At 55.0% G+C, this 26,304-nt stretch overlaps 1 protein-coding gene across 1 annotated transcript; it reads left to right on the top strand.

Annotated features, from left to right (window-relative positions):
* Nucleotides 1-1,821, top strand: TLNRD1 (talin rod domain containing 1). The gene has a single exon (XM_027068248.2). The coding sequence runs from the start codon at nucleotides 78-80 to the stop codon at nucleotides 1,167-1,169; it is 1,092 nt and encodes a 363-aa protein (XP_026924049.1). The 5' UTR covers nucleotides 1-77; the 3' UTR covers nucleotides 1,170-1,821.
* Nucleotides 1,822-26,304: the final 24,483 nt, after the last annotated feature.

Here is a 26,304-nt window from a genome sequence, read left to right on the forward strand (position 1 = left end):
CGGCCGCGGGGGCGGCGGCAGTGGCAGCGGCGGCGGTAGCGGGCTCCCCAGCGGCATGCCAGTGCCCCCCGGGCGCGATGGCTAGCGGCAGCGCCGGGAAGCCCGCTGGCGAGGCCGCTTCTCCGGCTCCTGCCAGCGCCGTCGGGGGGGCCTGCTCGCAGCCGCGGAAGAGGCTGGTGTCCGTCTGCGACCACTGCAAGGGCAAGATGCAGCTGGTGGCCGACCTGCTGCTGCTGTCGAGCGAGGCGCGGCCCGTGCTCTTCGAGGGCCCCGCCTCCTCCTGCGCCGGCGCCGCCGAGTCCTTCGAGCAGTGCCGGGACACGATCATCGCGCGCACCAAGGGGCTCTCCATCCTCACCCACGACGTGCAGAGCCAGCTCAACATGGGCCGCTTCGGGGAGGCGGGGGACAGCCTGGTGGAGCTGGGCGACCTGGTGGTGTCGCTGACCGAGTGCTCCGCCCACGCGGCCTACCTGGCGGCCGTGGCCACGCCGGGCGCGCAGCCCGCGCAGCCGGGCCTGGTGGACCGCTACCGCGTGACGCGCTGCCGCCACGAGGTGGAGCAGGGCTGCGCCGTGCTGCGCGCCACCCCGCTGGCCGACATGACGCCGCAGCTGCTGCTGGAGGTGTCCCAGGGCCTGTCGCGCAACCTCAAGTTCCTGACGGACGCGTGCGCCCTGGCCAGCGACAAGTCCCGGGACCGCTTCTCCCGCGAGCAGTTCAAGCTGGGCGTCAAGTGCATGAGCACCAGCGCGTCGGCGCTGCTGGCCTGCGTGCGCGAGGTGAAGGCGGCGCCCAGCGAGCTGGCCCGCAGCCGCTGCGCGCTCTTCAGCGGGCCGCTGGTGCAGGCCGTGAGCGCCCTGGTGGGCTTCGCCACCGAGCCGCAGTTCCTGGGTCGCGCGGCGGCCGTGAGCGCCGAGGGCAAGGCGGTGCAGACCGCCATCCTGGGCGGCGCCATGAGCGTGGTGTCGGCCTGCGTGCTCCTGACCCAGTGCCTCAGGGATCTGGCGCAGCACCCCGACGGGGGCGCCAAGATGTCGGACCACAGGGAGAGGCTGAGGAACTCGGCCTGCGCCGTGTCTGAAGGCTGCACCCTGCTATCTCAGGCTTTACGGGAGAGGTCTTCGCCCAGGACTTTACCGCCAGTGAATTCCAATTCTGTGAATTAGCACCCCCGCCCCGCGCCCCTTCGCCCTCCCGCCCCCCCCCACTAGAGGAAGATACTCACTCTCCGCCCCTCTCCATTTATACCAAAGAAATCCCAGGGGAAGCCCCTCCCCCACGGCAGCCGCTCGGAAAGAACCTTCCAGAGAGCTGGGGGCCCCTCCCGCCGCAGCGCCCACCTGCGCGCACGCAGCAGGGACCGCGAGGTGGCGCGCCCGCACCCGCCCTCGGCTCCTGTTCCGGAGCTCCGCCCCTCAATTTTCTAACCAATCGGGCAGGAAGGAGGTCATGGGTTCGTTTCTTTTTTGGCCCGTTTTTTTTTTTTTTTCCGTTTTGTTTTGATTTTTCCTAATTAAAAAAAAGGTTACCTCAGTTTCACTCCTTAGACATGGATGTAGCTATCTTTTTTTTTTTTTTGTATGCTGTTATTTTTTTAAGCAAATCGTGTTGGATTAGGCGTATACTTGGTGTGGAAAGAGTATGACATTGCCATGTGATTTGCAAATGGGGGGGAAAGCTACTGTGAGTGTGTGTTTTATTTTTTAATTTACACTATAGAGTGATTTCCCCCCTCCTTCCCCCCTCCCCCCAATGTCAAGTTTTTACCGTGCATGTACTGGAGTATTTATTTCATCTATTAAAATGTTATGTTTCTCAGATGGCCTTTGGCACTTATTGTTGATGTTCGATCGCTGTGACGTTGCACTCTGCACGCGCTCTCTGGAAGGGCGCCCCGGAGCCTGTGCTTCGGGAGCAGTGCCTCCGGTCCTCAGCCCTGTCTCCTTTTTCCTGGAGAGTCACCGCTTTGAGCAACCTGGAATTCAAGAAGAGAGCGCGGTGTGACACTGTCGATGTAGAGCACGTGTCACGGGCGTGGGTGCGGGGGCTGGGCTGTCCGTGGGGTTTTGTCTTGCCTCTGGTTTCTCCTGGAACGTAAGTCAGCCCCCTTTGTCTCCCACCCCTTTCTGCCCTGATGAACACTGGTTCAGGCTGACCCTGGTCTGAGTGGTATTCTGCCCGTCTCTTTCAGATTAAGGGTCTCCCTAATCCTGCGTGGTACCCCACCCTCCTCGGGTCGGAGGGTCCGTGCAGTGCAGCTGTCGAAGTAGACCCAAGTTCTTTGCAGGAGAGCGTGGAGCCTCATTTAAGTAGGCGGGTCTATTCGGACAGGATCCGGTGATGTCAGGAGAAAGTACAGAGGAATCTGGACTGTAATAGAGGGAGAGGTGTTGGGGGGGGGGGGGGAAGCGTGGAGAACTTTCTAGAGCCGCAGCATTGTTGCAGGCCAAGGGCTGATTTTGGTGACCTTGTCTCACGATCTGCCCTTGTTGATTCTGCGTTGGAAGAATCGCCTTCAGTTGAAGTTTGGCGTTATTTTGAGGTGGTTTGTCCTCTCTGCAGACACGCTAAGAAAACATTGGGGAGGGAGGGGTGTTACAGTTTTGCTGAACCTAGTTAGGTTTTGGACATTTCCCCACGGAAAGTGTAACATGTTTATTTGCAGCGCCTGTGCTGGGGAGCCACGCGGAGGAGAAGTCATACATGCTTTAAATTTGCTCCGTTTACACTTTTCTTGGGGTTTGTTGTGCCTAAACCTTTGTAGTTCCCGCGGATCTGAGAAGAAAGACTTTCTCACCGTAATATGTTAGGAAGTCCTTTTGATGACTGTTTAACTTGAATAGCTGTGTTTGTTACTGGAACATCATGCTCGGCGTGTAAACCGGTGTTGGGTGAGACTAGATCGTGTAACTGCTCTGAATTCGATGTTTGGAAAAGTCTTTAAATGGTAGTACACGTACACGTTTCTTAAAAAACCGTCAAGGGCGCTCTTGGCTTTCTCCGGGGTCCTGGTAGATTTAGACGTTTAAAGTGTGTAAAAAATGAAAATGACCTTGGGAATGTTATTTCCTGTCCCCCTGCCCCTTCTTTAAGTCTGGGTCAGCCAGGTTCCGGAAGTGTTTGCGGGGAGGAATCTTAACCCGTGTGCCAACGGCCATCCTGCTTGCATTTAGGAATGGCTACTTTTATTTATGTACAGAAGTTATTGTAGAGTCTCTAATTATCTGCTTCCTTTAGCCTATGCAGGTCACAGAGAGCAAACTGAAAAGAGCAAGGTAAAACAACACTAGGGCCAGGAACCCGTTAAGTTTGGTGTTTGATTCAGACAAAGATAATTGCCAGTTGTTGCTTGGGCTCATTCCGTACAGAAGCACTTTTCAGGACACCGCGTGCCAAGAAAGCCCTCGCTTTCTCTGTCTACTTGGATGAAGTTAACTAGCCTGCCAGCAAATCAATTTTAAAGCTGCTTTTTGTCATAGCCACCTGGTGGTGTCCCTTTACGTTTCTGTATATGAAAGGTGTCCTGTAATATTCAAAATCTCTGTCCTCTGAAGTGGTTAAAAGTTTCACTGGTGTCTTAACGTCCTCCCTTCCCCTCCTTCTGTCTCTAAGATAAGTTTGGGATTTTTCTTCCAGCAGGTGGCTCGAAGTGAATTCTTGTATTTTGTTCAGCAGGTTCTCGGGAAACCAGAACAAGGAGCACAGTGCATCTCTGTGTCTGTGCTGCTTCTGCAGGCGAGGGCCTCTTGTCATCTCAGCTTTCAGTGCACCAGCTTGCTAAACTTGTTTTTAAAATAGCCCTGATTTTGAAAAAAGGAACATCTCAGACCTAGTTCATTGGGTTTAACGAGGTCAGCAGAGATCACTGGTGTTCCAGGACTAAAATCAGAGTGGCCTGGTTTTGTTTTGTTTTGTTTTGTTGTAATTCAACCACATTAGAGTTCACTTAAGACCTCATCCTTGGGCTGTTTTGACATCCAAGGGCACGTTTTCTTACCCAGGATTAATGGGGCCATCCTGACCGGGGATGTTGAAAACCTTCCTTTGGATCTTCGGGAGAGAAGGAAATCATTATGCCTAAAGTCTTCGAACAAAAGCCATTATTTATGACAGTCAAGGCAAATAAGTGGGACAAAAGGCTTTCAAACACAAGACTTAACCCGAAAAAAAAGCTGTCTTTCCTTGGCTGGTTTAAGCATGGCCTCGTCCTATTATTCGTTCCGGGTCGATGGGAGGAACTAGAGAAATTGTGTGTGTGGTGTGTGTGTTCCCCCCAACTTCAGTTTCTTTCCTCCCGCCCTGCCCCCTTTCTCCTAATTTAGGGGAGATGTTTCTCAGGAAGATCTAAAGACTATGATTCCGGAAGCATCGGTGACCTCTGATTGGTTATCCCGTGAACGCTTTTTTTTTTAAAGCTGGCATCTAGGGATCTAGAACACCGAACAGTTTGAAACAGCTAATTTTAACAGAAACACCTGTTTTTCGGAAGGTTGGTGGCTATGGTAACGTGCAGATCAGGCAGAGGATCTGAAGAGCGCCAGCCACAGCCCCTTCTGTGCAGAGCTCGGAGTTAGGGAGTTAATCCGCAACGCCGCCCCCCCCCCCCCCCACCCCGCACTTCGTCCTGCGGGGCTGCATCTTGGGTCCGGCACCATCTCTGGGTTTCCGAGGGGGACGCAGATATTTGTGTGCTCTCCCAGCAAATTCTCGTCTTGATGAAAGATTTCGTTTTTGCCCGAGCATGCTTGAAATGAACTGACCTGTCTTACCCGAGTAGGGTCCTTCTTTTTGGGGTCCTCCGGCCCGGTGAGTTGTGTGTGCGTTTCCGCTTTAGCGGGAGAAGGCTCAGAGGCCGACTGTCTGGAGAGTGTCTGGGAAAAGTGATAACTAGTGTCTGTGATTGGGATGGATTTCGTTTACAGGTCCCCGTTTACGGGTCACGGGCTGTCATGCCTGGGACACGTGTAATTGGCTTTCAAAGTGCAAGTGTATATAGGTGAGCAGAGAAATGTTTCTGGAAGTGAAAGAACAGGCATTGGTTCGGCAAATACTTGTTGGGGGCGAGCGGTGCGTGCCGGGCCCGGTGCTGGGCGCCGGGGTGCGGCTGTGTGGGAGACGTGGTGCCTCCCCCTTGCATAGACTCTGTGCTGCGGGCCATGTCTGGGGACCCCGGCAGTGGCCTTATCAGCGCCTTTCTGCACCCTCCCTCCGGCCCGATCGATCGGAAACCCTGGGGGTGGAGCGTCTGAATTTTGTCCAGCGAGATGATTCTGATGCACATGCAGCCTGGACAACCACCGGTCTGCAGACCCTGCTGGTGTCTTTTTATTCCCGGCCAGACTCCGTGAGACCGGAGTGCTTCTGTATCAGGAGGGAGCTGCATTTCTGCAAGTTTATTGTTTGCTCAGGTGTTTTTTCTTTTTTTTCCCCCTCCTGGATATTTTGAGCCCGATTCTTCCGATAGAGAAGATAATTTAGTCCAAATTTAGTTCCAAACTGGCAGGGTTTTCTTTTGCTGTGTGTGTCAGGGTGTGTTTACGAGGACAGAGTTCTTCCCTTCCTCCGACCCCCCTTGGAGAGGAGCTGACGTCTAGAATAGTAAACTGGCAAATCAGCTTTCTGGGTTTTTGCATGTTGCCGACTCTCGTCCTAGAAAACTAGAGCCTGGCAGACACCGTAATTAAAAATCAACCCTTGAGCTCTTGGGCCGCCCGAGAAAGGACACTTTGCTACTGAGTTTAAAGTACTCTGTTCAGAGCCAAACGAAGCATGCCGACTTTCTCCAAAGCCCACGGTAGGGACGCTCACGCCTGCAGTGCACTCAGGAATGTGTCCTACCAGAGCTGTCCTGCACCAAGAATCGGGGTGACCTCTCAGAGCCTCGCTCCTCACGAGGGTGGTCCCGGGGGGCTGGCATTGCCTTGCCCAGGAACTGGGTGGGGAGCAGGATCTCCCCACCCCCACCCACCCCCACCCCAGACCTACCCGATGAGAAATCTGCTCTTTGGCAAGGACTCCGGGGTGATCTGTGGACACGGTAACTTTGAGAAGCATTGTTCTAGGAGACGCACGTAGTGACCGTGACCGGACTACAGCCTTATTTGCTGTGGGAGCTGAGGCAGTTACTGTGTTTTACTTCTTTTCAACTTACAAGTTTGCATATGCTATGTCGCTGGGTCCTTCCGGCGGTCTTGGGAAGGTAGGCAGGTGTTTGCTGGGCATGTCATCTAAACATTTGTGCTTCTGTTTTCCCATTGTAAAAGTTAAATATTTCTGATGAATTGCCGTGAAGTGTCGGCATGTGATGAGCTCCGTGGACCTTACTCTGCTTCCATAGGGTCATTGGGAGTATCATCTAAAACATTTATGTGCAAGTCTGTTTCCCTTAGTATTCTTTCCTTCACCTTCACTCAATTTGACACAGCTGATATGTTGTGCTATGCTCAAGGACATCCCAGATAGGGAGCATAGCCCTGCCTCTTCGTCCGTCTGCCCACGCCTGCCCAGGCACCTTGAAACATTGCTTGTCTTTATTTAAATTTTTACATTTTTTTAATGTTTATTTTTGAGACAGACAGACAGACAGACAGAGGGTGAATGGGGAAGGGATAGAGAAAGAGGGAGACAGAAAATGAAGCAGGCTGCAGGCTCTGAGCTGTCGGCACAGAGCCCGATGCGGGGCTTGAACCCACGAACCGTTAGATGGGGACCAGAGCCGAAGTCGGACGCTTAACTGACTGAGCCGCCCAGGCGCCCCTGGTCTTAAGTTCTTCAAACCGCAGTGTCAGTCAGACATTTCAGACTTCACGGAGGAGGTTGAATGCTAATTGAGATTTGCTAGCCTAATTTAAAAATGAATCCACTTGCTTGTATTAATAACTACATGTATCCAGGTGATGCAGAAGTGGGGCACACAGAGAACTTTCAAAATCCTGTGTTTCAGGAAGAGAAACGGATGGGCTGTGCATTCAAGGCTACTGAGCATCATGCCCTGAAACACTTCAGAAATCTCAGGGCCTCAACTAAGAGTTCATAGCTTCTGACTTTGTCCCATTTTGCCTGTATTTCAGATGGCACTCAAGATACCAATCGAATGAGAAATCACTGGTTAATCGCCTTGGCTATATTATCAGTCACTTTTTTAAAGAGCTTTTTATTGGTGGGGCGCCTGGGGGGCTCACTCGGTTGAGCGTCCTGCTTCGGCTCAGGTCACGATCTCACGGTCCGTGAGTTCCAGCCCCGCGTCGGGCTCTGTGCCGACAGCTCGGAGCCTGGAGCCTGCTTCTGATTCTGGGTCTCCCTCTCTGCCCCTCCCTTTCTCGTGCTCTGTCTCTCTCTTTCTGTCAAAAATAAATAAACGTTAAAAAAATGTTTAAGAGCTTTTTATCGTAAGTAAACTCTACACCCAACATGGGGCTCGAACTCAGGAGCCCGAGATCAAGTCGCAGACTCTGCCAACCGAACCAGCCAGACACTCCTATTCGGCAACTTCTCAGGAGACCCAGATGGATGTCAAACCTCCAGAAATTCCAGAACCGCTGCAGGGAACCTCATCCATCCAGTGCTTACTGGTGCCTTTCCGGCTTCAACTTCACTTTTTGTTTGATGGCCATCTGCTTCCTGTTCTAAAATTAATTGGCACGTCATTCGAGCACCACCCCTTAGGTAGGATTTTGGCACGATTGCCCTAAAAGCTTCCTTGGAGGCTAGATTTTACTTGGACATTCTTTCCCTTGTAAGTTCCCCGATAAAGGTGTTTCTGAAAGTGTAAGCGTAGTCCTGGTTTTGCCACTCGGAATTTCATTTCTAAGGTGTGCGGGCATTTTGTGTTAGTGACGGTAGGACAGTCGTCTGTTGAAATGACAAGAGAGGGCATCATCTGGTAGTTCACCCGTCTTGATTTTCCATGAGAGCATCTCTCAGTGGAGTCGTGCCATGGGCATCAGACAGACGTGCTAGTGACCAGGGGGAGTCCCAGAAGATGGCTTTAAATCCAATGTGGCGCAGCCACCATGACTCTGACAACTTAGGACAAAAACAGGAGTTTTCCCACCATAACTGGAGTGGAACTGTGGTGTCCAGCGATGTGAAATAATGTCAATAGTCATTCAAGTATTCTAGTTCAGTCCCAACATTTTCCTCTGCAACTCAACCCAACGCTTCTTGTCCACTAGAGTTGCTGGAAACGCTGGCAGTTTTTGACTTCACTGGGGCTGCTTCATCCTGGGCAGCCAGAGAAGATGGGAGAGAGCCACACCAGATGAGGTGTGACACCAGTGTCCCATAGGGTCAGGCTGCTGATCATGACACTTTATTATTATTAGTCGGGTCTAGAACAGTGTCAGGTTTATCAAGTCTGATGGATGCTTTGTCTTCCGATGGAGATGTCTTCTGGGCACGCCGTCCTTTGGCGTTCCACCCGTTTAATTTTGCAAAAACCGCAGGTCTGGGAAAGCATGGCTTCCAGAGAACTCACCGAATGACCGGGGAGAAGTGAGCGGGAACCATCAGGACTCCCCACGGCTTCTTCCCTTTTAGATACGATAAGTGGTTTTAGTAGCACGGGGGCCGATTCCTTCTTGGACGTACGAGGATTATTCACTTGAAGTGCCACAGGAAAAGGGCTTAACTATATATTACAAGTGAGAGTCTGTTTGATCTTTCCCGTGTAGGTGTATCCGGGAAATTCCACATGGCATCAGCTTGTATGGCTCTGAGGCCTGAGAGACTAGATGTTTCTACCCTCTTGATGGGGGGAGAAGTGAATTCTACAGTGTCTGTTGTGAGTTCATTTAGACTTTTGGAAGGAGTTCCTAATTCCCAAAACTAAATGGTTCCTCCTACCTTGTTCTGGCTCATTTTTTTTCCTTCTGGCTGAGAAGAGAATGGGTCACAAACACCACGCAGAGTGCAGGACGTCACTTGACGCCTCCTGGGGATGTCGAGATAGCGGGAGCCTCACCCTGGATTTTCCAGCGGTCTCCGATCAGGCTGATTCTGACATACTTCGGGTGTCGTGCAGATGATAGGAGGGAGAGCACAGGACGCGAGACGAGAATGAACGCCATAGAGTTCACGAGGACCTTCGAGCCTGGGTCTTTGGCTACTCGGGAACTTGGAGGTCCCTGGATTTGATCAGATTGATGTTATTTTGGTGACCGGGGAAGGATGTCGGTATCAGAGCCGGTCTTTCCTACCTTTGGTGCCAGGTGACTGCATGGCATTTAAGGGAGACTTTCACTGAACTTATTTTTTTGTAGCTGGAGGGGAGTTTTCAGTTAGGGGTTGTAGGTGCCTTAAAGAGTGGGCTTTACTCCAAGGCCTGGGGATCATTTTCTTTTCACTCATTGATTTTGAGTAGTGTCGACGCAGAGTGTAGGGCTGTTACTGGGCAGGGTCTGCCCTACAGGAAGCAGAACAGGTCCCCGCCTCCCCCAGGTTGCTGGCCTGGCCTTGGATCGGGAACCCTCTCGGTGGGGCCGGTGAGACCAGTTTACCTGCAGACGGGACCTGGGCCGGGCTGCCTGGCATCCCGTGGGGTCACCCGGAGCGGAGCTGGGGCACCTGAAGAAGCGTGCGGCAGGGGTGTGGGCTGGCTGATAGACTGGGAGCCTTCCAAGGCAAGAACCGTTTTTTGTGTTTTGCTTTTTTAATTATTCTTTTTTTCATTGTTGTCTTCCCGAGCAGGTGGCCAGCGTGCTCAGTAAATGTTTAATGGGAGAAAAGCAACAGCTGTCATTTGGGGGGCTCCTACTACGTATGGTAGACGGGTTACGTTGTGTCCGAGTCCTTAGGGCAACCGCTCAAGGTATGAAGAGTTGTTCTCATCTTCTAGAGGAGGGCGCGGAACGGAAAGCGTGCGCCCTGGGTCACAAAGCCGGCGAGCGGTGGGGAGCAGACGAGGATCAAGGTCTCGGTGATGGAGCCCAGCGTCCTTAGTCACCTGACCACCGTGAACAAAGGAATGGATTTCTGGGATGGAGTTCTTCTGCCCTCCGAGGCTGAAATGCTCCCCACGCCTGCTATTTTTTAACCTTACCCACGGCCGTTTTTGTGGGTTTCCTTCCGAGCCTCCCATGAGCCTTTGGACGGAGCCCCTCCTGGACCCTCTGCGGAGGTAGGGCCCAGGATGCCCTCCCTTCCCTCGTAAAGTCTCCCGCAGAGCTGATCGCGTGGACCGGTGGCTTTCTACCTGCTGCGTGGTCCTCGTCTCCTGAGGATGCTTGAGGAAGATCGACCCCGGCTTTGTCCCATAACCTGCATGTGGATTTCTAGCGTGCAGACTTCTCTCTTACTTGCCCAGTTAGCGACCTCCGTGGCGGCTCCGCTGACTGTAGGGTGGGAGGCAAACTCCCGATGGAGATGTTTCCAACCAGCCCGGTGTCTCACAGCTCCCGGCCAACTCCCTGCGAAGTAACGCTTGTGACTTCCCTCCCCGGCCGCGCTCTCATTTGACCTCTGAGCTCTTGCCCGGATGTCGCTTGGGCCGTTCGTCCCGCACACTGCTTCTCCCCTCTGCCCCCTACTCCTCAGCCTGGTGGCAGCCTCCTGCGGGTCCCTAGGGTCCCTAGTATTTCCCCTTTATTAGAACTTACCGCGTCATACACTGTTTACCCAACACGCCCCCAGCCCGTGTCATCAGTCAGGTGACAGAGTGATCTTTTCATCTGCAGTGACCAGTGCAGTTGCCTTGCGCACCGGGGCCCCAATAAACATTTCTGCACGAACATCCTTTACCCCGGACCGCACTGCCAAGACCCTCGCCCGGCTCCTCGCTGGCCTTCGCCGGGACAGCGGTCCAGAGTGAGGCACCCTGGCTGCAGCCTGGGTCACTCGCCCAGGTCAGGCCTGCTCTCACCTTCCCCCTGCCTTACCTCGAGGGCAGCAAAGTTAGACCCTCACTGCCGCTTCGCACAGTCGGTATTTCGATACGTTAATGGAGTCCGGACGGCACGCCTCTGGACTGGGCACACGGCCCCGATCCGGCTGTGGCCTTCACCTCCCACTGCCTCCTGCACGGCGGACCTCCCGGCTCTGCACTTGGCTTTTGTTGGCCTCTACGTGAATGTCCTTTCCATCCGTCCAAACAGCTGCTAACCCCTTGAGCCCAGACAGCTCCCCGGGTCCGAAGACTGGGGCTCTCAGTGCTGCGGGACGGAGCTGCTCTGACACGTCTCGTCCTTTGAAGACCTTCCAGAGCTTTGGGTGGGTTCCAGGGGGGTGTTTGAGAGGCCCTGGACGGCCCTAACTTTCTTGTCTCAGCCGGTCGGGGTTCGTTGGGGCCTCGGCTGTGGGACTGGAGGGCAGCTTGGTAGTCGTTCTCTTTGGCCTCCTCGGGGTGGTGCTGGGCCCAGCGGGGATGTGGAAACCGCTCGCTACCCCGGGAAGGGACGCTTTTTCCCACAAGCTGACTTAGAGCCACATTCCCCGGGGAGCCCTTGAAGCCGGCGTGAGAATTGACCGAGGGGGTGAGTCCTGGCTTTCAATCCCGTAATTGTTGTCAGTGCAAAAATTACTCACGACTTTCCGTAGTCAGGTTTGGGTTGTAACACCGTGCTTGAGCCGGGCTCTGGGCTGAGCCCGGGCTCCTGTGAGCGGAGGGAAGAAGCCGAAGCCTCGGGGAAGAAGGCGGGGCGCTCTGCCCGAACCCCCGGCAGTGGGCAGAGCGAGAGGCCTCTGAAGGCGTCCGGCAAACTGGCACTTGGGCCTTCGGGCTTCACTTCCATTTCATCCCTGCAGCTGGAGTAGTTCATCCAACCGGTTTTTCTTTCTTTTCTCTTGCCTGTGGTTGTGGACACTACCTAAAAATAAAAGATGATGCTTATCTCATCGAATTAAAGGGATTGTTTTAAACGAAAGCATTCTATCTACTTAATCATTTAACTTTCCTTCCAGTGCCGACTTTCCGGTTTCAGGGGAGTAACAGGCAGATAGAGTTACCATGGCCACGGTGCGTTGCCATAACACTCTCCATAAAAGCCACAATGAGTTATTCGCGTTCCCTTCCGCTGAGGTGACAGGGACCCGAAGAGCGTTGGCCGGCCGGGGGCACCGGGGCGGGGCCGGGCCCCTTGCGTGGGCCACGGCCTGATGGTCTCCAAGTGGCCCTGCTGCTGCACACTGTGCTTTTCAACTTCGAAGGAAATCCCAGATGAAGACACTGAGGATTTCAGCGGCACCTCTCAGCACACGCGAAAGCTTGCCATGGGGCTCGGGAGCCCAGTCTGAGGTCGCGTTCCCCTGGCACGGGGAGGAATCCCCACCCACGGGGTCCAAGGGCAGGTGTGAGAGGCGCAGTCTGGCATCTTGTCTTTGCGCCTCCCTGCCCTCTCCCCAAATACTCCCCGAAGTACTTCCTGTCCGAGGATGCCTGCATCCGAACCCTTAAGAGATTAGCTCATAGCAGCTGGAGGCAGTTCACCGACCTTCTCAGAACAACCCCGCCTTTAATGTCCCCCAGGGGAGCGCTTTCCCCCCCGCTCACGGCCTGGCTTCCTATCACACAGCAGACTTCCTATCAAGTGCATCCCCCAGAAGTGCCCGGAGCCACGCCCCTGCTCCTGTAAGCCTGCTCGGCCGCCAGGCATCCATGAAACACAAGTGAGGCCGGCTCTCGATGCTCTAAGAATGACTCTGCTCTTAGAACACGCTGGATTTCGGCAGGCCCGTCTTGCAAGGCTCCGGGGAATACATCTGAGGCGGTGTTTTCTGGGGCAAAACATACTGGACAGAAATCTGGACTCGGATTGCTTAACTGGCATCGCTCTGGCCTTTGTACTAATAACCTCGTCTGGGAGCACTGATTTCAGGCCTCGCCCTCCCCCAAAGGGAGGATGTCCTAGCTGGTTCCAGGCAAGCCGCCAACTCATAACTGAATGTGACAAAAAATTACGGAGATAGTACTTGGTCACTTGTCTCTTAGGAGAGAAGCTTTGAGTGGTGTTGGGGGAGGGTTGTACTGAGGGAAGGGTGTGTCAGGCTGGGCAGGACTTGTGTCTTTGTAAGTGGGGCTTACAGACGGACATTCTTCTCTTTTTAATGTTTATTTTTGAGAGAGAGAGAGAGAGAGAGAGAGAGAGAGGGGTGGAGCGCACAAGTTGGGGAAGGGCAGAGAGAGAGAGAGACAGACACACAGAATCTGAAGCAGGCTCCAGGCTCTGAGCTGTCGGCACAGAGCCCGACGTGGGGCTCGAACTCACAAACCGTGAGATCATGACCTGAGCCGAAGTCGGACGTGTCACCAACTGAGCCCCCCAGGTGCCCTGGTACTCCTTTTTTTTTTTTTTAAGTAAGTTCTACACCCAGCGTGGGGCTTGAATTCATGACCCTGAGATCAAGAGTCGCATGCTCTAATGACTGAGCCCCCCAGGCGCCCCTTGTGTAGGGACATTCTTAACAACATGCTCTGGCCTGTCATTGTGTTGAGGACAGAAGACTGGGGAAATACGTGAATGACGCTGTAGACGTGCAGAAGCCAAGCCTCTGGAGAGGTGGGCTGATTGGTGAGTTGTGACAACTTGGTCCTGAAGATCACAGCAGTGCTTAGAAGGGTCCACTTCTGGCGCCTCTGGGGACGCTTTGGATATTACGTAATGTCCTGGGGAATAGAGAGCTGGCCCTAATTGTCCCCTTCATCAGTGGCTCCAGGAGGCTGGCTGAGGACCAGAGCCTGTCGGTGACGGAGATCTCACCCGTCTGAGCAAAAGGGAAAAAAAAAGGAGACAGTGAAATGGAAGGGCGGCGAATGGAAGGGCCCGTGAAGCATTTTGAGTCCGATGGCTTTTCCTTTGCCACGAGCCTGAGTTAATGCAGTCGCTTTCAGAAAAGACTATGTCAAAATTCTTTCAAAGGTGAATCCAGGCAAAGAGGCATTTCTGAGGAGCTGGGACCTGTCTTTTTATAATCTTATTAATAAGTCCACCTTCAGTTAAGCACTTGAGTTAAAGGGCGCCTGGGTGGCTCAGTCGGTTGAGCGTCCGACGTCGGCTCAGGTCATGATCTCGCGGTTCGTGGGTTCGAGCCCCGCGTCGGGCTCTGTGCTGACCGCTCAGGGCCTGGAGCCTGCTTCGGATTCCGTGTCTCCCCCCTCTCTGTCCCTCCCATGCTCATGCTCTGTCTCTCTCTGTCTCTCGATAATAAATAAACGATAAAAAAAAAATTAAAAAAAAAAAAAGCACTTGAGTTAATATGAGTGTATTACTCAAGGCCAAGAGAACCAGGCCAGTGGTTTCAATGATTCATTCAGCCTAGAAGTGACGTCCAGTGCTCTGTGTCATAGGTGATTGGTCAGAAGTAATCACGTGCCCTACTTGTAGCAGAGCTGGGGATAAACGGGCATGTAGCACTCGGGAAGCAGTACATTTCTCTGTTGCAGGCTTCCCTGGTACCCTGAGTTCTAGGGACCCAAGCACATACTCTTCTAAAAATAAGCTTCTCAATTGTTACTTTTGTAGTGATTTTTTTTCTGTCATAAAATGCTTACCCACTGTAGACAATTTAGAAAACACCAAAGGTTCTAAGGAAAAGAAATTCCCCGATACCCACGCCCTAGGGGTAAGTACACGCTTTCCAACATGCCTTCCCGTGTTTGGGGCCCGAACTCCCAGGAGGAGATCTGAGTGCTCCCTGGGACTCAGGGCTGAACGATTCTGACCCGAGCCTGCCTTCACCCTCCTCTGTGACCTGGGACAAGTTGTCCTCGTGTGGCCTTGGTCTTCTCATCTTTAAACGAGGTCATCGGATTAGGTCGTTTCGAATGGTGCCATTCTGTGCCCCTTAAATAGTTGGAGGCTGTGGGTGAGCATGAGTGCACACTTTCCTTTTTTAAGCGTCTAATTACGTCCAGCAATCTGGGACAGTTTCTGTGGGACTCGCCGGGAGGCAGCGAGGTAGCCCCATTTATTTCTGCCCTAGGACCCCAAGACGACACCTTCGTACAAACCAAATTATTGATGAAGGAACAGGGTCCAGGCTTGGAGCAAAGAGGAGCTGAGGAATGAAAAGCTCCTGGAAAGAGGCACCTTGCAATGAGGAGATTTGTTTGGCTCAGAAAGAAATGCTAATGGGAACCGTGTGACGGACCAGCTACGTGCGGGCCGGATCTCCGAACTCAGCGCGTACTTGACTTCGTTCAAACCTTCTCAAGCCCTGGGAGGTCTGGGTTTTTATCCCCTTTGTACAGATGAGGAACCGGAAGTTCAAAGAGGGGACAAGGGCTGCGGCAGGGTGTTGTCCCAGGGAAAGGAAAGTGAGGTCATCGCCAGAATGCACAGAAGAGCAAAATAAGCTAATTCTTGTCTTTTGAGTCTGAAGGCTGAGGTCAAGGTCTGATAAGGGCATTTTGTGAGATTTCTCTAGAAAGACAATTGCGACCAGAGGAGCTTCTCGTCTTGGGTGCCACTTGGGTGCCATGTTTGTGGGGAGACAGCTTGCTCTCACCCATCTTAACCCCAGGGCGCTTCTGCCCGGACAAACCGGAGTCTTCTCCAGGTTGCAGGTCCCCGTGTTCACACACACGGTGCTCTAGGATGAGCCAGGTGAGGCCTGGACCCACAAAACCGTTGGTAAAACCTGGTGGTTTGGAGCCTAGGTGCATTTCGCCGAGGAAAATGTGCCAACTCTGCTGCCTGGCGTCCTCAGCGGCCCCCACACTCCCGTTCCCCCAGACGGGGTGGACGGACCTTTCCCTGTGTCGGCAGCAAAGGACTATGGGATGGCCCGGATGTGGGGAGGAACAGTGACTCTGGCCGGGCCTTGAGTTTGGAAATGGCGGCAATGTGTCCTTGACATCATCTTCCTGGTAATTCGGGATCCGGGCCCCAGGTTCTAACTTCTTAATAATAACCAACACGTGCGCATACGATACTCCCTGTGTTCCAGGTGTGGTTCCAAGCACGTACACACAACTGACTTCATGTTCCTCATATAACCTCAGGATCACCATCCCCATTTTATAGGTGAGGAAACCGAGGCCCGAAGAGGTGCAGAAGCTTTCCCAAGGTCACGGCCGCTAAATGATGAAATACAGGATTTGAGACTGGACAGGGGGGTTCCAGAATCCGTGCTCTGAACAACGCTGCTACCCAGAGCCTCTGCGTGGGGCGGGGTGGCGGGACCAGGGGGCCCGGGCCTAACCCTCGGAGTGCTCTGTGCTCCTGAATTAACCGCATCCCCCACCGCCCAGTCAGAGCCCCGAGTGCCTCGCAGGAGCAGAGTGCTAATTCATCGCTAGTATGGGAATGACTAAAACACACACTTCCTCTGCACGGAAGGGCTTCTCTTTGGAAAGAGGACGCTGGACGCCCAGGATATTGGTAGAATCCCGATCGTGAGGGCGTGCGAAGGGACAGAGCCCCTAAGGTACGCCCCCATCTCAGACGACACCGCCAGGAAGCACGCAGGTTGCCATCACAACTTCCAGACGGGCAGGGGCGTCGCGGAGGCTTCAGGCACCTGGTCCGAGGCCACACGGCGCGCGGTGTCACCGCAATGCGGACCCGGAATCGCCGGGACCGCCTGTGTGTGCATTCCTAGCAGCTCCGTTGGCTTTTCCCTGGCCCGCCGATGACGGCCGTGCCGACGTTCCCAGGGGGATCGTCTGGGCTGGGTCAGAAATCCAGTTTGGACTGGTAGTCTTTGGCCGCGGAAGACTGACAGGCCGCCTCTGCTCTGCTTCCTCTCCACTGCGGCCCCCGCGGCAGCTGCCGGCCAGGATTGCCTCACTCTGTCCCCGGCCCTCCTGCGGCCTGACCCCGGGGAAGGGCCGAGAAGTACCCGGCCCAGCCCGGCAGGCCAGGAACTGCCTGGGCCGTGACTCCAGCTTTGATTCTCTGCAAAAGCAGGGTTTTCTCCGGGAGGCTTCCCCCGAGAGGAAGGACAAATCCGGCAGCGGAGTTTCAGCCGACCTCCGAGCCCTGTGATCTTAGTCCCTGTCATTCAGTGGTGGGTGAATTACTCAGCCTCTCCATTGTGTAGCCGGAGGAAACGCTCACGCTCTGTCATCGTTGGTAGCCTGTGGGCAGCGTTCTCCCCGCTGAGCCGACTTTCTGCGGACTGTGAAGTTTCGGGACCGGCTCGGGTATGGGGGGGGAAGAAAAAATTCAGGAAGTTTTCTCTCCCGCTTTTTGCAAGGGGCGCACCCTGCGTGCTTCGGGCAAGTGAGCAGGGACGGCCGGCGCCAGGCGGTGAGGCTAAGGCCGACTTTTGCCCCGGGAAGGCTGAGGAAATCCCTCCTTCTGGGAGGAAGGAGCCAGAGAGAGGGGACCCAGGCTTTCTCTTTGCCTAGGGTGCCAGGGCTGAGGAGGGAGGTCACGAGGAAAGCAGCAGTGAGGACAGCCAGGTTGGAAGGGGTTGGCTGGGGGAGACAGGAGGCAGGGAGCCTAGCGAGGCAGCGACCTCACCACGGGGCTCAGGGCCGGAGAGCCTGGTGAGGACGTGGGGAGGGAGGGGACAGTCGCCGGTGGCTTAGGGGCCCCACAAAGCCAGGCTGTGGTGGAGGCTGGTGTGGGAGGGGGGACTAGGGCACCTTCCAGCGTGCTCCTTTGAAGTCATTCAAAGAAAGAAGGTTTTGATTTAGAGGGGACTGTAAGGCTTTCCTTTTTTAGTCAACTTCTCAAGTGTCACATATATCCATGACAAGCACGCAAACGGTGAGGATTACCTACCCCTTGATGACTCCTCGCACGGTGAACACGGGCGTAACCGGCACCCCCATGGGGAGACTGAGCCCAGCCAGCACCCCAGGCCCCCTTCCCCGTGTCCCCCTTTCCCCTCCCCCCTTCTGCCAAGGATGCCGCCATCTGACTCCCAAAACCGCAGATGACTTTTGTCTTCCATTCAGCGTGCTGTGAAATCCCCGCGAATTGTTGGTCCGCTTCGCGCGCTCCCCACGCTCTGCTGTACAAATACAGCACGGTTCCCTCGCCTCCTCCGTTACTGGCGGACACCGAGGGGCTCCCGGTGCAGACCCGGCGGCATCAGGGCCTCCACGGGAGGCCCTGGCCGGGTCTCCGAGGCCCACGCGAACACACCTGTCCTGAGGGTTGCACCCGGGACCAGGGTCTCCGGGGAGGCGGGTGCTGCGGCACACGAGCTTCCGGTTTGGTAGGTTGGGTTTTGTGAACGAGGCCGGCGGGTGTGCGTCAAGCTGCGGCTGTTGATGGATCACACGCGGAGCTCACAGTCCCGTGAGAAAAGGCCTTGGCGGCGTCTGACTTGCTTGTGAGACATGGCTCCCGGCGACTTTGTCCTGGAGCGCGCCTTGGCCCTCGTCCTGGAATGTGCCTTTGTCCTGGGTGGGGGGGGCACATTCGTGGTAGAGCGCGCCTTTGTCCTCGCGCGCGCACTCGCGCATTCGTCCTGGAGCGCGCCTTTGCATTTGTCCTGGAGCGCGCCCTTGTCCTGAAGTGCGCCTTCACCCTGGTCCTGGAGCGCACCTCCGTCCTGGAGCGCACCTCCGGTCCCGGAGCGCATTTGGGGCTGTCTTCACGGCCAAGCACCGCCGGCACGCTCTTTGGGTTGCCCAGACTCTGGGCTAGAAGGATCCCTACGCCAGTTTTCTCTGCCCTTCCTCCCCCTGGATTGACGACGCAGGCTCCATTGTACTAATCCATGTCTCCAGCTCATCTGTCAAAGCAATTCGCATAATTACTGTAATTTTAATATTTTGGACAGCGAGCTCTGGGGTAGGGACGCAGGGAGGTGGGGGCTGATGGCCGGCCGGCGGTGGTGCTCTCCGCTCCCAGGGCGTGGGGTGATGCTGAACGGGGCCGGTGAAGAACAAGGTCTGGAAGAAGCAGGGTCCCGCAGACCAAAAAAGGAATTGCAAACTCCTTTGCATGTTAGAAAAAAGGAAGTTGTGTTCTGTAAAACTAAATACTTATGTAGCCCAGATGTTAGCTGGAGGCCTCCCTACCCCACGAGAGCTGTGCAAAATTAGCTCAAACCTTTCCGATTCCATGGGCTGGGAACGTCAGAGTCCTTCCCCAAGATTGCTCCTACTTCCCAAGGGCCCTTGAGAATTCTCAACGTAAGCCCTCGAGGGCATGTTGCCTTCCGCAGTTTTGCTCTCCAAAGTGGGTCCACCGACATCACCTGGGAACTTGCTAGAAATGTGGACTCTCAGTTCCAACCCTCAAGTCTAGACCTATGAGTCAGAAACTGCGGTCCACGAGGTCCCCGGGGAGCTGTGTGCACGGTACAGTCAGGAGCACAGCGACGGGACAGAAGGGGTTCTAGAGTCTAGCAGAGCTGGGTTCAAATCCTTCCTCTACTGTTCACTAGCTGGCGACCTTGAGCCTCAGTTTCCTCCTCTGTAAAATGACGATCGCCGTCCCAATGCCACGGCGCACGTAAGCCCACAGATTGTCGACTGAGGAAATGCACCAAGCCTGGTACGTGTAGATTCTTCAAAAACACACATTCCCTTTCTTTCCGGACTCAGCCAGCCCCAGGACCAGTGGGATGCACCCGTCCTCCCGTATGGCAAATCTTCTAGTGGACATGCCTTGGCATGTGATCTCAGAGATGCCCTCTTGCCTGACTTCAGCAGGGCGTGCGTTCAGGTCATCCTGGAGATGGTGACGGACGTTCAGGGCTGCTCACTGCCTCCCGCGTCCCCCGTCAGCTTGCCTGGGTGCGTCAGGCTGGAGAAGGTAAGGCCTTAGAGAATGACTTTGGTCTCTTGGTCCCACCTCAACGGAAACCTAGCTTGAGCTACTTGGCACCGAAGGGGGTTGGCTCACGGTTGAGAATGAGTTGAGTCAAAAAGCAGAGGGGATAGTAGGCCTCCGGAATGATCGGATGTTGGAGCCTTGAACGCATGGGGGATGTGCTGTCCGTGTTCCCACCTGAGGCCTTTGGTGTGCTGGCTTTGCTCTCACTGACACTGGCTTTTCCCAAGAGGAGAGAAGCCTTACAACCGCTTACGGTGCGCGTGGCTGGAGCATAGATCCCAAACCCGTGCATGAATAAAATGAATACATACGCCTACGTCTCTGTCTATAGCTATGTGGAGCGATGGCGATATAAAAAGTTCCTTAAAAAGAGTGAAACGAGCCTGGTTTATCAGCAGGTGCAAGGAATAGCCTTCCTTTGCGTGAAATCAGTCTGCGTTTCGTCTTTTCGTCCGGGATTTGTTCCCAAGTGGCCTGTGGCCCAGATGCCTCTCTCCAGGCCATTGAGGACGTAACCAAGCCCACGAAAGGTGAAGAATGGGGCCTGTAAACTTGGAGGTTGTGACCGCTCAGGACGGATAAGGGCAACGGTGCGGAGATAAGAAGTCCCCGGGCTGGAGGGGGGAGGCTCGGGGCGTGGGCGGTAAGAACGTCGAGAATTTGAAGTGACCACATCGGATGCCCTGACCGCGTCTTCTGCAGGCGAAGGCGGGGGGTGGTGAGGCGGGTGGTTTGTGATCCTGGACCGCCAACGGGGATTGATACAGAAAAAGAGCTTGGCGGGGCTGAGGGTGCCGGGGGACCCTGTGCCAAAGCCCTGCTGATATCTGCACTCTCCTGAAATAAAATACTAAATTCAGAGGCTACCAATAACATTTAGCACACCTCCCATCAACGACGGTAAACGTCACATAAGTAATTCTCGTTTATTATTCCTTACTCGGTAAAGGCTTTGCAGAATCTCCTTCCTCTTTGGTTTGAACAACATGCTCATAAACCCATCGCGTCTTGCTGCCGAAAGAACATATATCCTGTCACCACCACTGGCATGTGCCCACACCCTGTACGTGACTGTCTCATGCCTCTGTTTTTGAGATACGCGGTTGCTGAATTCTGTCTGCCAGCTCTCGCTGGGCTCCAGAGACCTAGCCAGGTCGTCCGTCCCGACAGGTGCGTTCTCAGTGCTCTGACACAGGGCTTCCCAGACTTGTACCGTGTGCGTGAGGATCCTCGGATCTGGTTAAAGTGCAGATTCCCGCCGGCAGGCAGGTCTGGGGTGGGGCTGGGGGTCAGGTGGTGCCGGGGCAGCGGGCACGGGGGCTGTGCTCCGAGAGGCTGGATGAGCTCCCGGTGACACCCTCCTTGCCTCTGTCTGCCTCACGTCCCCCAACCCTACGGGAGTCGCGCGCTCCTCTCTGCCCTCTGCCTCTCTCCTCTCTCTGGCCTGAGCGCGCTTGTCTTACGGTTGTACCCCGGCAGGGCCGTCTGGCTCGAGTCAGATTTCCCTCCGGTTGCCCAAAAAGCTATTCAGGAATTAAGTCAGATGGGCCGGAGTCTCTCCGGAGGAATCTTGCTCGTGGGCGTCAGGAGCGAAGCAGGGACAGGCTGGGAGCAGTCGGACGTGAAGCAGATTTTAGAAAAGGAGGGTCAGCCGGGGATGGGAGTGACCCTAGGCTGGGTCAGAGCATCGCCAAGGGTCTGTGATGCTTAAGGACCGGGAGGGCCTGGAAGATGAGTGGTTGTGTTATTGTGACGCAGCCCATGGTGGGAGCTCGTGCTCCCCCATTTCTGCTCTTCTCCTCCCTGGGCCACTTCCCCAGCGCCCCCCTCCCCTCCGGCAGGCGGACGGAGCGGGGGCCGCGTCCTGGCCGGTGGTGTGTGAGTGGCAGCGGTGTGCATCAGTCCCTGCGGCCGCCCTCACTCACTGGTGGGAGACCCTCGAGTCCTCTCCGTCCTGCCCCGTTGGCCAGAAGGCCACCCGTTCCCGTGGCGCGGTATAAGACGCCGAGCCTCGGTCAGCCCGTTTTGCTGACTCTCGCCGGCTGACCGGGCCAGAACTAAACTGACGCTTGTTGTGGCTTTAAGACCTGGGTGGTACTTGTTACTGCAGCAAAAACTGACTTGTCCTGACTAATACCGTTCACAGGGAGAGAGGACAGGGAGAGGGGCCCGGAGGACCCAGCCGATCTCTCCCCAGGCACAGATTTAGGTCGTATGTAAAAGGTGGAAAGAGGGCTACATGCAGGGACGGAGTGGGGAGAAGCAGAGGGGTGGAGGAAAGGCGGAACTCATCAGAAGGGACTTCTAAGGCTTCGGATGGAGAAGAACAGGACAGGAAAGGCCCCTGGCTCGGAGGAGATGACGTAAAATTACCAGGGGACCAAGAGGAAGCAAAGTGGCTCAGCCCCTACTTTGATTCCATTTTCTGCGGCCAGGGAATTAGCTTTAATGGCAAAAGGATGGGGCAAATGGCACGCACAGGGAGCTGACGTTTTGGATGTTAGACTGCAAGCTGGGTCCTGCCAGCGTGTAACTGACCCGGCCCTGACACAGGGCTCCGCTCGGGAGTATTTGCTGAATGAATGAACCAAGGTACGTGAGGGGGAGGGGGAGGGGGAGGGGGAGGGGGGGTAGCCGCGTTGACTGGATTCGAGTTGTCGGGTCCACCTGAATTATACCGCAAGGCCCGAGGGGAAGCGTAGCTGTGAGAGCAGAAGCCGTGTTAGGAATCTTCCAGAAACCGAGGGCACTGGGAGAGGGAGGGGTCACGTTAGAAATCAGAAACGGTCCATGCTTCTCCGAGTCTTTTTTGCTGAGGGGAAACGGAAGGGGGAATCCCGAAACTCCCCAACGGCGGGTTGATGTTAACTTCCCGCGCGTTTCTGGAAGGGTCTGTACAGTCCGTGGCTGATGAACACCTGGGAACCGAAACAGGTATCATCGAGGGCTACCTGTACCGGGAGATGAGAACAGCTCGTTTTTATCATGGGCTTGCCGTGTGCCGGTCCGGGCGCTCTGCAGATGGTCTCAGCCCATGCACGTCGTGACCGGGCGACGACGGCCCCTTGGTGACCGTTGTACCGCCGGGGACGTGGGTCACAGGGTCGGGTCCGCAGCCCGCGCGAACTCCGGAGACAGCGCTTTTCACCCGACCAGGCCCCTGTTCACACGTCCACACTCCCCTGGTTTTCTGGGGCTCCCCCGCTGGCGAGGGGCCAGGGGCCAGGGGAGCGGAGCCCCCCTCCCCGACCACGTGTGGCCACTGGGCTCAGCCTGCCGAATCGGAGAGGAGTCAGCCCACATCCAGCAGCCGTCTTGGCCCGGAGGGGTTTCCGAGCGTGAAGGCGCTGTCCTCCGGCCCGAAGGCGGCCCCTGTGAGGGGGGACAAGGGAAACGCGTCCACATCACACGGCCGGTTTCCCTCTTGTGGACTGTTGTGTGTTTTCCTGCCCCGTAGGCTTTCTACCACGAAGGCAAGACTCCACGGCTTCTTTGCCCCTCGGAGGGAGAGGGCAGACACCCAACAGTTCTTGGGGCCGGGAAGGAAGGGCGGGAAGTCACGGTCGGGTGGAGACTGAGTGTGGAAAGCCCTTTGGTGTCAGAGGAGAGAAATAAGGGCAAAACAGGATGATGTTTGCATTTTTGTCACAAACACACCCAGTCCTCGAGGGCGGATGGCAGAGGCAGAGGCCGGCCCGGGGTTTGGGGATCCCGTGTCTGCACGACCTGTAGGAATGCCAAGCCGTCGAGGGTCCACCAGCAACATACTAATCACACACGTACATCGGGCTGTGCTCAGGCTGTATGGCACAGTGTTCCAGAGAGAGAAGCCTTCATGTGGTTCCGAGCTCTAACTCCAGAAGTGCAAGTTAAACCAAGCTTACAAAAGAGGTCACTCTAAAATGTAAGGTTTTCAGTGTCACTTATACTCACTGCATTTCTGAATTGGAAATTAGAGACAAAACTGATCGGTCCCTCTTGGGACACCTGGGTGGCTCGGTCGGTTAAGCCTCCGACTTCGGCTCAGGTCGTGATCTCGCGGTTCGTGGGTTCGAGCCCCGCGTCGGGCTCTGTGCTGACAGCTCGGAGCCTGGAGCCTGCTTCCGATTCTGTGTCTCCCTCTCTCTCTGCCCCTCCCCTGTTTGTACTCTCTCCCTCTCAAAAATAAGTAAACATTAAAAAAAAATAAAAGATTGGTCTCTACTGTGGATAGTTAGCATGGACCACAACAAAAGATTAAACAATTATTGTTCCAAATTCACAAAACCAAACAGGTCTGACAGAAACGTGAATAGTTAAAAATTCAAATGATTTCTCGGGTAGGTTTGTAGCATTTACTTACACTTCCCGGGCTTTGGGAACACCGTGTCAGCCCGGGGCATGGCCGCAGGAGGCTGGCAGTGCGGGGTGTTGGGTGCTTCATGCTGGGTGGTGGGTGCTGGGTGCTGAGTACTGAGGGTACTGAGGTGGTGGGTGTCTTATCCTGGGTGCTGGGTGCTGGGTGTGAGACAAGGGCTGTTCCTCAGCGGCTGCTCAGGGCTTAGATGTCGCAATTGTGTAATCAGTGCCCAGGTCTCCTGCCTGTTTGGGTCTCTTGTTTCTTTGTCTTTCTTTCTTGGTTCCTCTTCGTTTTATGAATTCCGTTTGCCGCATGGCATCTTGTACAAACTCTGAGTGTTGGTGAGGCCACGCCCACCATGGGGCCAAGAACCTGACGGGTGCATCACTTTATTTACTTCATCATGAAACTGTAATAAATACCAAGAGTCACACAGTGAACCCCAGTCACCCACCCTCACCTGTTTTCTGTCTTCTGTTTCTCTCTCTTTTTTTCTCTCAGATGTTTCACGGCAAATCCTAAATGTGGGATGAGTGAGGTTTTGTTGGTTTTAAGAAGACGGTTCACGCAGGAATTAGAATCAAATGGCGTTAGGGTGATGGGGGAGCAGACAGGGAGAGGGAGGGAGAGGGAGGGAGGCAGAGAGAGAGAGACAGAGAGAGAGGAAGGGAGGGAAAGGGAAAGAGAGTGAGAGACAGATTGAGAGTAGAGAGAGAGAGGGAGAGAGGAGAGAGGGAGGGAGACAGAGGGAGAGAGGAGGGAGAGAGAGGGAGAGGAAGGGAGGGAGAGAGAGTGAGAGACAGAGCAAGAGAGAGAGAGGAGAGAGCGAGTCGGCAGGGGACTGACATAGGGGAGCATCCAGAATGAAGAGACTATATTTATCCCCGTGTCCCCCTCCTGCCCTCCTTCCACGGTTTTCTCTCTCTCCCACCTACTTCGCTCTTTGCCTGGAAATACCAGCAACCGGGCGAGAAGACGCTTCTTCCCGCGGGTTTTGTGCCGCAGGGCAGCGGAGTGGAGGTCGCGCGGCCCGGGACCCTGCAGCTCCCCGTCTCCGTCTCGGGGCCCGCCCTCCGGGGCCTGGGTGCCTTCCTGCCCCTTTCCTCGCACAGAAGGAACTTGGCTCCCGACCCTGGGATGGGCCATGTCCCCTTGGCAGCCCGGCTCGGGAGCGGGATGGCACGAAGGGGTCCGTTGCTCCTTGGGGACACCTTCCCCCGAGCAGCATGTCCCCAAACTGTAGCTCTATAAACATCTGGCATTCTGAGCAGCGAAATTAGGTTTTCCACAAATAAGGGTCCTCAAATTCATTTGCGGCATCATATTTACAATGACATCGCGCGTTGAAAAAGTCTGAGATGATTTACAGTAACGGTCGTCCGACTGAACTTGCCCCACACTGCCGATGGCTATCTCCCGGGATGCTGGTATGTTCCAGGACGCAGTTTGGGGATTGCTGTCCTGAAATCACTCCTTCCGGTCTGGAATCAACAGGGTGGGATAAATCGCCCCTCCTGCTGAAGGAGAGATCATTTATTCGGAGGGCAGGGGTGATGCAAGATCAAACCCCAGAGGGTCAGGACGGCTAAGGGATGTGGGCCGGGTTAGCAGGAGGAGGACACACAGGGACGCCGGAGGCCAGTGTGGCTACTGGTCACTGCGGGCAAAGCCATCAGACGATGCCTCCCTGGCTCCCGGGGGCAGCTCTGAGCCCATTCATAGGATCTTTTAGACACCTGAGGGGGGGACCAAGGGACCGTGACCCCCGTGGCTTCGGGTGCAGGCCAGGTGACCTGGGACCTGCCCCTGGAGGCCGGTGGCCAAAGAGAATGTACATGCTTGAAAAAGAAATGCAGGGGTGCCTGGGTGGCTCAGTCGGTTGAGCGTCCGACTTCGGCTCAGGTCACGATCTCATAGTTCGTGAGTTTGAGCCCTGCGTCGGGCTCTGTGCTGACGGCTCAGAGCCTGGAACCTGTTTCAGATTCTGTGTCTCCCTCTCTCTGACTCTCCCCCATTCATGCTCTGTCTCAAAATAAATAAACGTTAAAAAAAAATTAAAAAAAAAAAGAAAAAGAAATGCAAAGACCACCAGCCCAAGGGGGTGAAGGTGGGCCAAGGAGTCAGAAGAACGAGATAGAAAGAACCCAACACGTGTTTGGAAAATCGAAATCAATCTCAAAAGACTACTCCATGTTGAAATGATGTCACTGCTGACTTTTAGTATTTTAAACTATGTCTTCCCCATTCTTGAGGTCCCTATTTAAAAACAATTTTTTTAAATGTCTATTT

The sequence above is a fragment of the Acinonyx jubatus genome, chromosome B3 (genome assembly GCF_027475565.1).
Source record: "Acinonyx jubatus isolate Ajub_Pintada_27869175 chromosome B3, VMU_Ajub_asm_v1.0, whole genome shotgun sequence".
NCBI classification, from domain to species: Eukaryota; Metazoa; Chordata; class Mammalia; order Carnivora; family Felidae; genus Acinonyx; species Acinonyx jubatus.

What these genes read in the sequence shown, in the direction of transcription:
- TLNRD1 (XM_027068248.2), top strand. Translation starts at nt 78, where the DNA reads ATGGCTAGCGGCAGCGCCGGGAAGCCCGCTGGCGAGGCCGCTTCTCCG.